This window comes from Mauremys reevesii, linkage group 1 (assembly GCF_016161935.1).
Source record: "Mauremys reevesii isolate NIE-2019 linkage group 1, ASM1616193v1, whole genome shotgun sequence".
Lineage (NCBI taxonomy): Eukaryota > Metazoa > Chordata > Testudines > Geoemydidae > Mauremys > Mauremys reevesii.
In genome coordinates, this window is record NC_052623.1 from 161,180,608 (window position 1) to 161,196,244 (window position 15,637).

The 15,637-nt window shown below is 40.5% G+C and overlaps 1 protein-coding gene across 7 annotated transcripts in view; it reads right to left on the minus strand.

Annotated features, from left to right (window-relative positions):
* Window positions 1-15,637, minus strand: part of UMODL1 (uromodulin like 1) — a 110,255-nt gene that overhangs the window by 40,390 nt on the left and 54,228 nt on the right. For all 7 annotated transcript variants that reach the window (XR_005597620.1, XM_039534956.1, XM_039534944.1 and 4 more), the window contains exons 4-10: window positions 13,198-13,359; window positions 12,683-12,798; window positions 10,642-10,834; window positions 9,147-9,287; window positions 6,682-6,936; window positions 4,315-4,427; window positions 273-492 (exon numbers count right to left, since the gene is read on the minus strand). Coding sequence is in view for 6 of the 7 variants with exons in the window: in XM_039534956.1 (XP_039390890.1) it covers window positions 273-492; window positions 4,315-4,427; window positions 6,682-6,936; window positions 9,147-9,287; window positions 10,642-10,834; window positions 12,683-12,798; window positions 13,198-13,359 (1,200 nt within the window). In the remaining variant the exon portion in view is untranslated. The remainder of the gene's footprint in view (window positions 1-272; window positions 493-4,314; window positions 4,428-6,681; window positions 6,937-9,146; window positions 9,288-10,641; window positions 10,835-12,682; window positions 12,799-13,197; window positions 13,360-15,637) is intronic.

Genomic DNA, 15,637 nt, shown 5'->3' on the forward strand with positions numbered 1-15,637 from the left:
GACCCACACACCATAAACAGAGGGAAGGATGCCTATAGAGGCATAAGATACCCACCATCCCTTCTGCCCTAGTCACTTGGGCCGAGGGGCAAAGGGTTGCAAGAGGCCCATTCTAGTTCTAAGCCTGTGAAGGGAGGTCTGATTTCACTATTTTCCTTACAACACTATTGCTGTCACCTTAACACTGTACCTTCTTTCTATGTAAAGTATTTTTGAAAAAGAATGTAAATGCTATTGCAGGTTATGAAAATACTATTTAAAAAAAGCTCTACCTTCTACTGAGGTGCTCTGCTGATCAACCAAAAACACTGAGCTTCTATACAGAGAAGAAAGCATAGGAGCAAATGTGGACACATCTGTTGGAAACTCAGGGTCCTGTACAATGATTCTAAGCCTCACAATGATACTTCCAGCTTTCAGGGACTCAATTTGCACCTTCAGCTTCCCAGTTTTGTATAATATAGAAATATTTGGTGGAAATGAGTTTTCAATCTGAAAAAAGTGAGAGAAATGTTGATAATACAATAAGAACACAATTAAAGCAGCACATTACAAATTTTAACATGTATGCTGTCTCTATCTTAATATTCTATATATATATCACTTACAGAAAAACATCATCCAGTCTGTGATATAAATCAGCAAAAAATGAGCAATTCAGCTGAGTCTAATACACCCACAACACAGTGGAAGGCCATAACAAGAATTAAGAACAGAGAATCAATACATTTTGAATATTTGTAGTGTCCAAGAAGAGATTTCAAAGCTATGATATCTATCTCTCTCCGGGTAAGTGCCCTTGCTGTCAAGCACTAATGGGTTTCTGAAGACTAATTCTCATTTACTTTAAGGCCCCTTTTTGCATCACTCTGACACCCTAAAGGAGTTTTGATTTGGGAGTGAATGTCATTTATACCCACCTTAATGCTTATTTGCTCTGCCAGAGCGGTTCAAAGGGCCACAGTGTAAATGAGAATTAAGCCCTAAAAGATTTGATATGTGGCAATAAGAGTGGAGATGGGTCAATTAGCATTTCAGATTCTGGGCCAACTCCTAAGCCCCAATGAGGCAGAAAATAGCTTCAGTTCTGATTTAGGTGGCTAGCTAGGGATTCTCCTGGCATAGGGGAATGCCAGGGTGCCTTTGGGCCAGCTAGGGTGACCAGATCTCCCCATTTTATAGGGACAATCCCGATTTTGGGGTCTTTTTCTTATATAGGCTCCTATTACCCACCCACCCCCTGTCCTGATTTTTCACATTTGCTGTCTGGTCACCCTAGGGCCAGCATAGCCAGAATCCATAACCAACCTCGTTTGTTCCCCCAAGAGTAAGGACCAGGTCACAGGCATGCTGGGGAGAAGGAGAGGTTGGAGCATTCTGTGGTAAACTACTGGACTGATCCCAGTTAGAGCAGCTCTGAGATGGTCTAATACACATCTGAGGTCAAATCAACCCCCAGCAGGTGCTGGGATCAGGGAGTGCAGAGGTGGTATAAATCCATCTTCCTATCCTTTTCCTGAGTTCTGTACTGAACCCTCTGGACCCAAGGATACAAGCTGTTCTCTGCTATGAAACTCATAGATTCATAGACTTTAAGGTCAGAAGGGACCATTATGATCATCTAGTCTGACCTCCTGCACAACGCAGGCCACAGAATCTCACCCATCCACTCCTGTAACAAACCCCTAACCTATGTCTGATTTATTGAAGTCCCCAAATTGCGGTTTGAAGACCTGAAGCTGCAGAGAATCCTCCAGCAAGTGACCCGTGCCCCACGCTGCAGAGGAAGGCGAAACTGAACTAGAGTAAAAAAAATGTAAAGCTCCTAAGTGATTTAGAAGCCTAAGTCTCATTTCCAGAAGTCACTCAGGTGCTTAGGAGCCTAAGACTCATTGATTCATTGACTTTCAGTGAGATTAAGGCACCTAAGTGACTTTTGAAAATGGGACTTGGGCACTTCTGAAAAATGTCGCCTAATGAACAATGATGCTACAGATCAAACTGAACCCTGGCTCAAATGAGCAGAATAGAAAAGGGCAACTATAATGATTAGGGGTTTGGAGAGGGTCCCATATGAGGAGAGATTAAAGAGGCTAGGACTTTTTGGCTTGGAAAAGAGGAGACTAAGGGGGGATATGATAGAGGTATATAAAATCATGAGTGCTGTGGAGAAAGTGAATAAGGAAAAGTTATTTACTTGTTCCCATAATAGAAGAACTAGGGGCCACCAAATTAAATTAATGGACAGCAGGTTTAAAATAAATAAAAGGACATTCTTCTTCATATAGCACACAGTTAACCTGTGGAACTCCTTGCCTGAGGAGGTTGTGAAGGCTAGGACTGTAACAGGGTTTAAAAGAGAACTAGATAAATTCATGGAGGTTAAGTCCATTAATGGCTATTAGCAAGGGTGGGTAAGGAATGGTGTCCCTAGCCTCTGTTTGTCATAGGGTGGTGATGGATGGCAGGAGAGAGATCACTTGATCATTACCTGTTAGGTTCACTACCTCTGGAGCACTTGACATTAGCCACTGTCGGTAGACAGGATACTGGGCTAGATCGACCTTTGGTCTGACCCAGTATGGCCTTTCTTATGTTCTTATGTTCACTGACTTCATTAGCCTTGAACTCACTTGCACGAGGCCTGTATGTGTCCCAGTGACTTCGTGTCCTAAACTTTTGATGCTAATATGGTACAATTCTAGAGCTCTCATCTGCTGGTTTGTCCCTAGTTCACCTGTTCAATTCCATGTGACCTGACTGAAACCCTCAAAGGCTGCAGTTTATCTGAAACACACAATCCCAACCCAATTGCAGTGGAATCCAATTACAAAGAAATCAGACTAGGACAAGACAAAATTGACTTTTTAAAAAATGGATAGCTTATATAAATCAATTTTGTTTGGATGAATTGACTGAAAGCCAACACAACAAATATATTATGCTTTCCCAGCAATGAGTTAAGTTGATGCATATCCTGAGCCAATGGAGTTATCTGAGGGATGAATCTAGTGCACTAATGTCAGTGTTAGAGTGTGCTACATTTAGCAGTTTTGCCTTGCAGATGCTTGAGCAGAATTTTTGCCAGGTTTCAGCCTTTGATTTCTGCATGATCCTGAACATTTTCGCTTTGAGTTTACAATATGAGGTTAGTGTGCAGGTGCTGGGAGGGAGGCCAGGGAGATCTCAGAGACCAGTGCCAGTCCATGGACCAGCTGTTGAGGAACACTGGACTAGATGATCTGGTGGTCTCTTCGAGCCTTAAACTCTATGATTGTATAAGAAAGCATAAAGCAGGTAAGGTTTGCTCAAACTGAGCTAAGGTTCACTCAAAATGTTCACGGATCTGAACAAACTATTTGACAGGTCTGAGTTCTGATTTTCCTGTGGCTTGGGATGGTGTTGAAAATATTTTGCCATTTGAGTCAGATAAACAGAGCCACAAAAATGCGCTCTACCACAAGGGTGGAGTATTCATGGCAGAAACCTACATCTTGCACTTATGCAAGAAATTACCCATTTTGCACGAGCAAATGTCCATTTAGGTAAGCAAATGTACCTGTTGTATCTTTCTTTGAAAATGTGGTCCTGTATGTCCAATCCTTTTGTTGTCAGTCTTTTTTTAACTTTATACGTACAAATGGCCCCAAGTCCCCTTTAGTTTTGGGAAATTCTGGGCTTGGCTTTAGATCTGAACTTCACAATGAAGTCCCATCTCTATAAGACAGAACTAAAACAGAATACCCTATCTGAAACTCCCCACTCTTTGTGAAAGTTCCTATCTGGAACCAAACTCGGGCCTCTTTATTTCATAGTTCATGACTGATGAATTGACAACACCTTAGATTCATGGCATGCAGTATGTGAATATCTAATGAGGTATTAGAAGCAATCCTGACCCAACCTCCTCTGCTTAAAGGAGAAAAAGCTCTGAAAATAGGTGAAAAATTGCTGAAAACACAACACAAAGAAGCCTGTGCCACATGAGCATTTCAAAGATCCATTAAAAATTTCAGATCAACTTGCAGCAAATTCCTTATCAATATAAAAATCTGAAGTAGAGAAGACCCCTCTGTATCACTGTTTTTCCTTCACTCCTCTGTAAGGCAAAACTTCCATTGACTTCAGTGGTAACTAGGTCAGGGCCCTGATCTGTTTTTTATTTTGCCAACAGCTTTTCTTTCAATTGTAAGTGAAGGTCCAAAGAAATGGCCTGAGGATTTTTACCAGACTTTGTAAATGTGTACAAGCTTCTCTGAGACATTAAGTAAATCCCAAGTTAAAAACAATTACACACATGTATTTTAGTGTTACCTCTGCGAGCAACAGTCTTGAAAACTCTTGATATTCTGAGCTACTGGTGTTGTGGAAATGTTCAGTGAAGTTATAGTTTAGGATCTTTATTGTAACACCAAATATCTGGGCATCTATAAGACACAATATTAAAATACGGATAAAGGAGAAGAGGAAGTGATTTGATCAAAACTGATGTACCTGAATCAAAACCTCAGATCTGGGTTCAGGTGCAAACTGAAACACTGAGGACCAGAAGTGGAACCTCGATGGTGTAAATTAGCATAGCTTCATTGAAGTCAATGGAGCGCCTCAGATTTACAACAGCTGAGGATCTGGCCTGAATCTGAACACTCTGAAGTTCGGGAAAGTTTAGATTTTAACCCCTAACATTTAGGAGTTTTCAGATCTGTTTTGTAATCACTCGTTATATACGAAGTTTGATCTAGAATTTGTATCCAAGTATTTGTTTTAGACCCATCTGTCCCCAAAATCAGTGAAAATCTATGTAGAAAGTAATTATGTGGAATGGGTATGGGGGTTTAGAAAAGAAAATATAATTGGAGAAATACTTAGTGCTGAAGGTGAGATTCTCTGTCCAATAACCTAGTACTACTATGAAGTAAATGGACCACTATATTTCTTAAGTGTTAATGCTAAACCAAGAAACTAGAGCCAGTTTTCTGTTACTGATCTTCTAAAGATTGAGACAAGCACTTAGAAATTCTCCAATGTGTTTTTAAATCCAGATCTGGGTTCCTATCAGGTCATCACAACTTGTCATTGGAAATTATGCTGCATGGTATTAACAGCATTCCTAAAATGAAGATAAAACAAAGTACATATAGTTTCCACTGCCTAACAAACAATAATGGCTTTCATGTAGAGTGTATTATCTGAAATCAGCAGCTTGAGAGCCTGTAGAAACTGCTTTACCCTATAACATAGCTAAGATAGACATTTTCAGTCTCCAGCTGAGACCTTTTTCTTTTTTTGATGGTTTTACCTTCATATCTGACTGATGTACCTGTATTTCCTCAGTCACTATAACCTCTATTTTCTCCTCCAAAAGAGATAAGGGAGGTAGCTCCTTACAGAGTCAAACCATTGTCATTCCTTAGCTGATTAAAGGGAAGAATCCTACAAAAAAGTGACTAGCAACATCCTTACAATGGCTGTAATTAAATATTTTACTTAGAACAGGTTGGAACATTTCTGATTAAATTTTCTCTTTTGTTGAAAACCAAATGTTTTTCAGAGACATTTGACAAAGCTTTTTGCTGGGAAGGTTTGTGAGGTCCAGGGCTAACCATGTATAACCAGAATGAAAAGAACAAAAACCTGACCTTTTCAACACACGTTGTGAAAACATTCCAAAGGTTTTGTCCTCAGTCCAATATGAAACTAAAACAAATTCTGAAACTTTGGAAGTCATCATGAAACAGAATTGTTGACCTCTGGCCAGCTCTGATTTTTACTGATGGATTTAAGAGGTCATGTGGGATCTCAGGAAATAATTTTAGACCAAAGGAACAGCAAAACTTCAGTAGACCTATAGTGCACCTAATATCCTATGTAAAAAATGGCTAATGTTAGATACTTCAGAGCCAGGTATAACACCCACAGGATGATGCAGCTAATTAAGCAGTGCTCTACCATGGGGGAAATTTCTTCTTCACCCCAGCTAGGGACCAGCTTATGCCTTGGACTGTGAGGCTCATTAACTCATATAACTGTAAATACTGACCTAGTTCAAACAAAGAAATTGTATCTTGTTAAAATTTAGGAGGGTGTTTGGTGCACATGAAAGCAAGAGGGTAGCAGCATTGGCTGAGTGGATGGAACTAGCTGTAATATAGCAGAGCTTTATACAGCTCTTGCCAATGTACTTCAATCCTGATCTGTTGCAAACTAACTCACCAAAATCTGGCCTTCACTCAAGCAGGTGTGTCAGTTATAATATTCTCAGAGAAGCCTCTGATTTATACCTAAGTAAATCACTTCACTTCCTTGTTCCTCTCTCAACTCAGTTCTAAATCAGACAAAAGCAGGAGCTCCCCCACAATTTATCTTGACTGGAAAAAAGGGGCAGCGCAGCAATGGCAGCTCACTGCACGGCCAAACTGGCAACACCACATTCTAGGTTAGATTTATGTCTCTAATTACCTGAGTCAGGAAGCAAGTGCTTCCCTTTACCAGCTGCGTAACAAAAGAGCCACATAGCTCCGCACAACCCCTGCTGGCTGGAATTACACTGGCATTGGGGTAAGGGGAAGAGAGCATGTGTGAGTGGAAGAAAGCTGAAGGTGGGGTCTTGAAGGCATTATGGGAAATCATCACAGGATAGAGATGTGGTGAGAAATGCAACATTTCTAAGGTGATATTTACCAGTTTTGACATTTTGATAGGAGATAATGTTCTTTCCACAAGCTTCATAGCTGATCTTCACTGTGTATTTTATACCTGCTTCCAGCCCGGACACATCCATTTTCATTTCTGTAGTCTCCATACTTCTGAGCAACTCTTTGCCCTTGTACACTTGTACTTGGAACGTGTGGTTCAGAGTAGAATTTACATTCCAAGATACTTCAAAACTGCTGCTGGTAACACTGACGATTCGGTGGTTTCCAATTGAAGAGAGGTCTATGATAGCACAGGAGAGCATCATCAAAAGTGAAAGAAACTTTTTTTCTAAGAGATGATGTATTCCAAATCCATTATATACATATACTGTTTTGATCAATAGAGTGAAATTGCTCATTGCAAAATAAACGACCAGATTCTCCCATTTTTAGATTGAGTAATATCCTACTCCGCAAGTAGCCCCACTGGAGCCATTAACTATACATTTACAATTTGTTTTCCTTTTTTTGTCTCCAGGATTTGTGACTGATCTATATAAATATAGATACCTGTCCAATAAGACACTGGCTTGAATGACAGATGCAAATGCAATCTCAATAGTACTACTCAGAGTAGAATACCACTCAATTTGAATAAGGGTTGCAGAATTAGGAATCAATAACTGAATTCAATACCTTTGGAATAATTATCATATGTACTACATGCACATGCAGTGTTATTGTAGCCATGTTGGTCTCAGGATATTACAAGAAAAAGTGGGTGAGGTAATATCCTTCACTGGACCGACTTCGAGCTAACAAAGGACCTGAAGAAGAGCTCTGTGTAAGCCCAAAAGTTTGTCTCTCTCGCCAACAGAAGTTGGTCCAGTAAAAGATATCACCTCACCCACCTCGTCTCTCTATATGCATGTACTCTTTATTTATTTTATACTTTGCTCTCCCAATACACTTCCTCAGCCAAACGCTACCCATCAGGGCAGCGTAAATCAGAGCAGAGCTTGGATCCAAGTTTTCATGCAGACACTCAACATAGACTGGAAGACTGTGGCATCAGTCAGTCACTATTTCAGTTCTTTTTATACTGATTGAACTTCCTAAGGAAAAGGGAATCAAAGTTTTTTTTTCAAACCAAACAATGTGGGTGCCTGTTTCAATGGTAAGGACTTGTTCCCAATCATTCAAGCCAGTGGCCCATCAGACAGATATTTTTACAAATCCTAGAGGCCAAAGACATAACGCCTATTGCTCTAAAATGACTGATTTAACTTCTGTCACTTTATGTTAAATGTCAAGTGGAGGACAAATATGAGGGTCAAAGTCATAATAACTGATAGTCTCAATGAACTAGACAAAAGGTCACTTCTTAAAACTTTCCCCTCTGTAAAGAAAAAGAGGGGGAGATAGTTAATGGGATTGTAACACTGCTCAAGTGAAGGAATTAAACTGGGTAACAGAAAAGCTAATCTATTGGGGGGTCATCCTTAGTATTGTCCCTCAGCTGGCACTGTAGACGTTGTAACTCAAACAGCCTTCAGGACAGAGGAGATTGAATTGGTGATGAACTTAAAATCAAGAAATATTAATTAACATCCAAGGTTTCTTATAGCATTCTGAATCAGTAGATTTATTAGCTGTTGATTTACTTATAGCGATAGAACTATTGCTTGTACTAACTGGATTGTGTGGTGAACTTGGTGTAGAGTGTATCATATTAAGGAAGAAAGGGCATTGTTAAGCAATTAGACATTCCTAGCAAAACAAATCCAAATTAAACATCATCCATATTTGCAACAGCTCATAAGACTAAATCAGTGCAATGTAAGTAATATAAGTGGAAACACAAATCAGAAAATTTGCTAAAGCCCTGATCCTACAGACACTAACCAACGTGTTTATCTTTAAGCACATGAGTAGTCTCATTGAAGTCAGTGGGATCTAAGCATGTTTAAATTACTTTCTGAATAGTGCCATAAGGAATAATTTCACCCATCACTGATTTGCAGCTATGTCTGACGTGGTACATAGCAACAGTTTAACAGCTTAAGGTTAACATTACACAACAGTTGAGGACCGTAACAATACTGTATGCAGCTGAAACTGCAAATGGACTTTAAGTATGCAGAATGTACTTACACATATCTGCATTTCCCGAGGACTCCACAGATATGAATTGATAATGCATGACTGGATCAAATAAGTTATTGCAGGTTGAAGCTGAGGCTTTGGCAGATGGATTTGGGGGCTTTTTGGCAATTGGCCAGGTATGGGAAATGGTTTGGTATTGTGGGATAAAGTACATGGATGGTTTTGCTAAAATGATCAGCAGGGAAACAGTTAACAGGCAGGTCCTATGCCATCTTCCACTCCCAACTCCATCATAAAGGGCAGAGAGCACACTATGCTCCAGAACTCCTTTGCTGGCACACAGACATTTAAAGTAGATTAGAGAACAGTCCTCGGACTTCTGAAAATCAGGCCCATGCTTCCTACCTTTAAATTCTTTCTGTGGCTGCCTAGAATCCCTGTCCACATGTTCATGTTCACAGGTGCAGTTATAATAACCTTCTAAATTTATGCAAAGCTCTGATCTGGAACAAGCATTGAGTTCAGCGTGGGAACATTCATTTACATCTAAGGAGAGGAACACAGTTTTTAGGACAGAACTTACAAGTATCTTGAAAGCAGCACAGGAATTTACCTGCAGTCTATAGCACAGGTAAGGCCAGACTACATACACAATTACAGCAATGTAAATCCATTGGAGTTACTCTGGATTTGCACCAACACAATTGAGATCAAAATCTGGCCAGTAAGCAATTTCAAAGCACTTACTGTAGAAAGAATGATTTGCTATTCTCAAAGCTAATGCCACAATGAAGCAATTGCATATGTACATTACGGAAAGTAGTTTGACTTTGGAAGCAGTTCATGGACTGGGACCAACCCAGTGTCAGTTTTACACATTTTTCAAGGAAATGCAAAAAAGTCATACAAGAATGCTAGTGTCCTCAGTGCTGCTCCCCTATTCTGTCTCCCCACCAAGAGAGTTCATCCCACAACCACCCTCTTCATGAAGTCTCTGTCACTCTCACCCCTTCCAGCTCGTTACCTTGCAAGAAAAATATGTATTTTATTGTTACCTCTCCCAGCCCCTGCATTTTGGCCACAGAGAGGAGTGTGGGAATGCCACTTGGGACTGCAATGTTACCACCTCCCTTGAGCCAGCTTTGATCCAATTATAACTCTCCCATAATTTATTTTTAAGATATGATTTCCAAAATTATTTTGACTTTCTTACTATTCTAGGGCATGAGCCAAAACCCACTGAAGTCAATGGGAGTCTTTCCATTGACTTCAGAGGGAGCTGGATTGAGTCTTTAAAGCATTTTTCAAATTGCGTTTTTATGCCAAGTAGTGTTTCGTACTGCATTTTTGGAGATTCAAATCTTCAAATACTTAAATAACAATGTTTTGGTAGATCAATCAGATTTAGGTGACTCTAAGAAAGTGGCCTAAATATAGGGGCTCATATACCACAGGGATGTGTGCACTCCAAATATCTATACAAATCATATTCTTATTTGATCATCCAAGTTATCTGCAGTAACACTTGCAACAAGTTTCCAAAATACAAAGCATTCTTGGTTTCAAAGTGCCCCACGAAAGTTTTCATTAAGACTATTACCTATTTAAAATGCCTACTACTGTGCCACAAATTCAGGCATGCTTTTCTTTTAAGTCTAAAGATATGCTACATTACAAAAGTATATTTCTTCTTGAGTGACCAAGGGAATCCCCCACCGAAATGCAGGTTTCCAAATAACTACTAATTAGAAACTTCATTTGCCACAGAGTGGGTATCTTAGACACCCAAATTTACAAAGTTTCACTTTAGATTTCCCATGGTCAATGGAGAGCCATAGGGCTAAAATTCTGAGTGACTGAAAAAGTTTCCCCGAGAGACAGAACCATAAAAAATAAAAACCTTGAACATCTATGTTGATAACTTCATACACACGCTTCACAATGCCTTTCAACAAAGAAGAAACTTTCATTAGTGGAGCTGGCTGATGTAATCCAATCAGAACCTGAGATGCTAATGTCCCAGCATATGTTTCTGCCTGAGTAGTCTGGATATGGTACACTGAGGAATTTAAGGGCCATAATGCACCAGTCATCTGTAAAAGAGGTGAATAAACTTTTATATCTGATTTGTTTAGCAATACAACTATACACCAATGAGGTATAACCTATCCAGTGATTATTATACTAAAAAAACTGAACAGAACAGAACAAGCATTAATTCAGAATTCAAAAACAGGAAAAACAAGCAGTATTTTAGTTTGAATTTGTGTAGAGTGAACATTTCTATTTCTCTTATTGCATAGAAAAGGATGCAGTGTGGTAACTGCTAGACTAATGAAGGAGTTGAACTCTTTGTCAGACCTAAAAGCTTTGCCAGGAACACATAAGAAAAGGAAGGTCTGGTTGTTAAGACAGGTCCTTTTTGAGTGTAGTACTTAATAACAGAGTCTCCATAACAAAATACTTATTACAGGCAGGGCTGGTAGCACCGCCTATTATTAAAAGGACCCAACACTTCCCTTATAAGCAACTGAAAACAGAGTCTTATGACTCTGCCAAAATTCAACATTTGGGCTGAAATTTTCTACACTGGGTATCTGCCTCAGGATGATTTTTTTTAAATGTTTCTGCCAGAATGGTTCCTGCTGTTTCCAAGGATGAGGCTAGAGTGGAAAACATTATTTTGCAATGTTAAGAAAATGTTAACAACCTTTCTTTGAGAAGTAGTACTGCCCCTTTGCTTTGGAGCAGTGACTTGCAAATATCACCCCATTGCTAAATTTCATCAGGGATGCCTTTTGTTTCCCCTGTGAAAATCCATCCAAATTTGAACAAGTTATAAGCCTCTTTAAAATCTGTTTGTACATGCTCAGTAGAGACTTGTTAGAGCTTAGCAGCTAACACCTTGGAAGATTCCATATGTCCTGGGCATGCTCCAGTCCCTCACAGCTCCTAGTGAGGACAAGATTGCACATGCACTATCCTAACAAAGCCACTGAGCTTGTTCAGAAGCTCATTGGATCTTTCCCTCTAACAGCAACTGCTGTTTACTCCTGGAGTTAAAACGATCAACATTTGGGGGATTCAGAATCTGACTGATATCTAGATCCCAGTTTCACAGCTGGCCCTTGTTACCAGAATGAGTCAAGCCAAAACCCCAGATCTGAAAACACCCAACTTTGGAGTTCTTTAAATCCAAGTCTAAATTGTGTCTCTCAAGTCCATCTCTGCTTTTAAGTGGGGCTTAGAGGCAGAGCAGATGTCACTGGAGTAGAAGGAAAATTAGATCTTATAGCATAAGAACTTTAAATTCCCTTTCAGTGTCTTAAGAAATGTCAAAGGAAGCTGTGAACTTGCTGTTACTTGAGATATGCAAGAGGGAAACTGGCATTCACCTATTGAGAATGCATGAGGAAAAATTAAATCAGTCCTGCTATGATATGGGGAAGTGGCTGGATAATAAGGTCCTGCCTAGCACCAAGAACCCTTCCAGCCCAATGTAGCTTGGCTGTGTTGGTATTGAGTATCAATGTTGATGCAATGAGAGAAATAAGAACATAAGAGATTTTGGTTCTTTGTATCCAGGGGCGGCTCTAGACACCAGCGCCGCCGCGGCGCGCGCGCGGCTTCCGGGGGGCGCGCGCATTTGGTGTGGAGCTCTCCCGCGCATGCCTGCGCGGGGTCCAGCCGGCCGGACCGGACCTGGACCTGCCGCAGGCATGGCGGCGCGGGTCCCGCCTTCCGCGCGAGCTCGGCGCGCTCCCGCGCAGGCGCGCGCGGCCCCGGGTCCCGACGCCGCCGCGGCGACACGCGCCGCAGCTCAAGCGCCAGCCAGAAACCCGAGCCGCGGACGAGAAGGGCGCCGAGAGCGGCGCGGCGCGCCGCGCGCTGCTTGGGGCAGCGTCATTTCTAGAGCCGCCCCTGTTTGTATCTATACGTACCATAGAGTGCAAAAGGCGTGAATGATTCAAAAGTCTTGGATCCACTCCGCTTAATTCATTAAAATCCATTTTCACAAGGACTGACACATTATACCAATATTTTTTCAGGTTTCTCTCTGAAATTGAACAAATTAAAATATAAAAGCATTTGGGGTCTGATCCAGAACAAATTGGAGTCAATAGAAAGGCTCCCATTGAATGCAGTGGGCTTTGACTCAGTATCTGTGAATGTACTATGTACAGCTATCATATAGCAAGGTATTTCTCATGTAATCCAGACAACAGAACTAGCCAGGGAGAAGAATTAGAGCAAGAAGGTTCCACCAAATCTTCAAAGCCAGTTTTCAGGGGCTCACAGATTCAATATTGAAACCAATCATCCTTTAATTGATGGAAATCAGAGTAATGTATTATGTTATGAAGATACACAATAACAATTACTTTGTCCTCATCTTCAGCAGAAAAAGTAAGGCTTACTTCTTTTGGAGGGAGTTTAGAATTTGTCAATAACATACCTTCTGGTACAGGATCCACACAGACAGTTCCTTTGGATGAGTTACAGCATTTTTTAAGTCCTGGACAGTCAGTATCAAGTGTGCATGAATAGTTTAATGAATCCATTTCCTCCTCTGGACAAACACCAGGACTTGAGGCAAATTCATTGGATCTGTTCAATGCTGTGTAATAAAAACATTTAACAGCAAAATTGCATGAGATATTTGGTTTCTTTAACATTGTGATATAGAATTTAAGGGATACATCTCCTCATAATCCTGGGTGAGGGTCTCTTCTTGGGGTCTTCCTGAGGGAAGGAGGGGAGAATAGCAACTTAAGACAAGAAGTGTTCTGTATAAATTGTCAGCATCATCAACATTTTCTGATTTTTGTGACTTTTTCCATGATATTTTTATCAAAATTTTGAGTTAATAGAAAAGACAGGTTGCAGTAAATGAAAAAAAATAAAAACTTTGCATAAAATATGTAAAATGGAACATTTGCAGCAAAACAGAAATAACTTGGAAATTTTCATGAGGTCATTTTCCTGTTTTTTGACCAGCTCTAGTCCAGACAGAATGAAATGTAAGGGTCAATAAACAGCAGAAAGGTGAAACATTCTGGGTTTTACCCCCACCAGCTCCTTCAGTTTTTATAATCTAAAATATTACACAGGGATGGAAATGGGTGTTTTCATGGGGATAAATTCTGCTCTCAGTTACACCACTGCCATGCAACTGAAAGCTATAGGGTTACATACTAAGAGAGGAGAGCAGAATTCAGCCCATGATTTGTAACCTGACAATGTTCATTTCATTTCTGGGAGTTACATGAGGTTGCTATCCTAAAACAGATTTAGCCAAGAAGAGGGTGGCTAAGGAAGAATATTACCACTTCCTAAGTAAAATGCACATGATTTTCCTGGCTTCATGCCAATAACTGGTTCCATTCTGAGGAAGACTAAAAATATTTTCTATGATTTAATATCAGGCTTCTCTGAGCCTTCCCTTCATACACTCCTGTCAGACATAGGCCCAACTGCAGCTCATCTCCACTAGTCTTTCCAAGTTGGGTCCTATGTTTCTCTTTTCTTCTCCATTCACTGTGCCCAGTGCTTTTTGGTCTCATTAAGTCCCATTCTGCTGAGTGGACAATTTACTTCAGCCAAGAGGAAAATGAAAATGATTCCTGTGATTGTAGCCAAAGGTGTTCAAGTGATGAAAAATACATTCACCATAACTGAACTTCTAGGGAATTAAATGGACACTGCCAATTTCTAATGGGGTTTCAATTTCTTGTATCCCAGTGTGCCAATTAAAAGTAAAATTTTGATTTTTCTGTCAAGTGGGCTGTAATATTGAATGAGATTCTTCTGTCTCCATTAAATATACTCCTTTAACAGGCTAGTGATCTTTAGTAATCAAGATTTAAAGTGAACATATGTAACCTACTGGTGGATGAGTGTTACAGGTCCGCCTCTTTGTTAATCCACAGAGGATAGGAGCCTAACCACAGCTAAGGAGACAGGGCTTTTTAGCTCAAGCTGCAGCAGCTCAGACTTTTAGGTCTGGAGGACCCCAGTTCCACCCCCAGTGTGTTGGTGATAGTGTCCATCATACACATGCAAAATTACATGTACATCATTTGCAGCACAGTTTCTGCAACTGGCCATGCAGTCATAGTAATTGCTTAAAGATATTACCAGCTATGGCCATGTCTACACTAGTGAACTGACAGCAGTACGGCTGTACCGATGCAGCTGCGCCACTATAAGATGGCTCGTGTAGCCGCTCTGTGCCGACAGAAGAGAGCTCTTTCCCATCGACATAACAAAACCACCTCAACAAGCAGCGGTAGCTCTCCCGCCGACATAGCGCTGTGCACACTATCACTTCTGCGGGCGAAACTTATGTCTTCTTCACACCCCTGAGCAGCATAAGTTTTGCCAATATAGGGGATAGTGTAGACATGGCCTTAGACTTCAGACTGGTCATTTGTACATTCAGTTACCTACACAGTCCAAGTAACTGGCATGCAAGTGATTTGCACATGCAGTTTTGAAGATTTGAGCCCAGAATTCCTTAGACTTTGTTAACGATATTTTGTTCTCAATATGTACAAAATAAATATTTGGGTGTTTTAGTAGAGCTGTATGCAACCTGGCAAAGAGCTACATGGATTTAGTTCTATAGTTTGCTCCAAAACGGCTGGCAGGAAACCAACCCTTAACATTTCAATTGAAAATTAGTTTTCAAAAAAGGTGAACCTCCAAGGTGAACCCCAGCAGCCCTACTCCCCCAATAAATATTGGGTTGCTTTAGCTCATATATCTTCAGACAGTGCCCTGGGAGTTTTGCAAGGGAGGGGCAGATATTTTGGAGAGAGCCTGGCTCAGAGGAGAGAGATTCGTCAGCTTGAGAGAAAGGATTGGTTAAAACACTGTATTGGGACACATGAGCT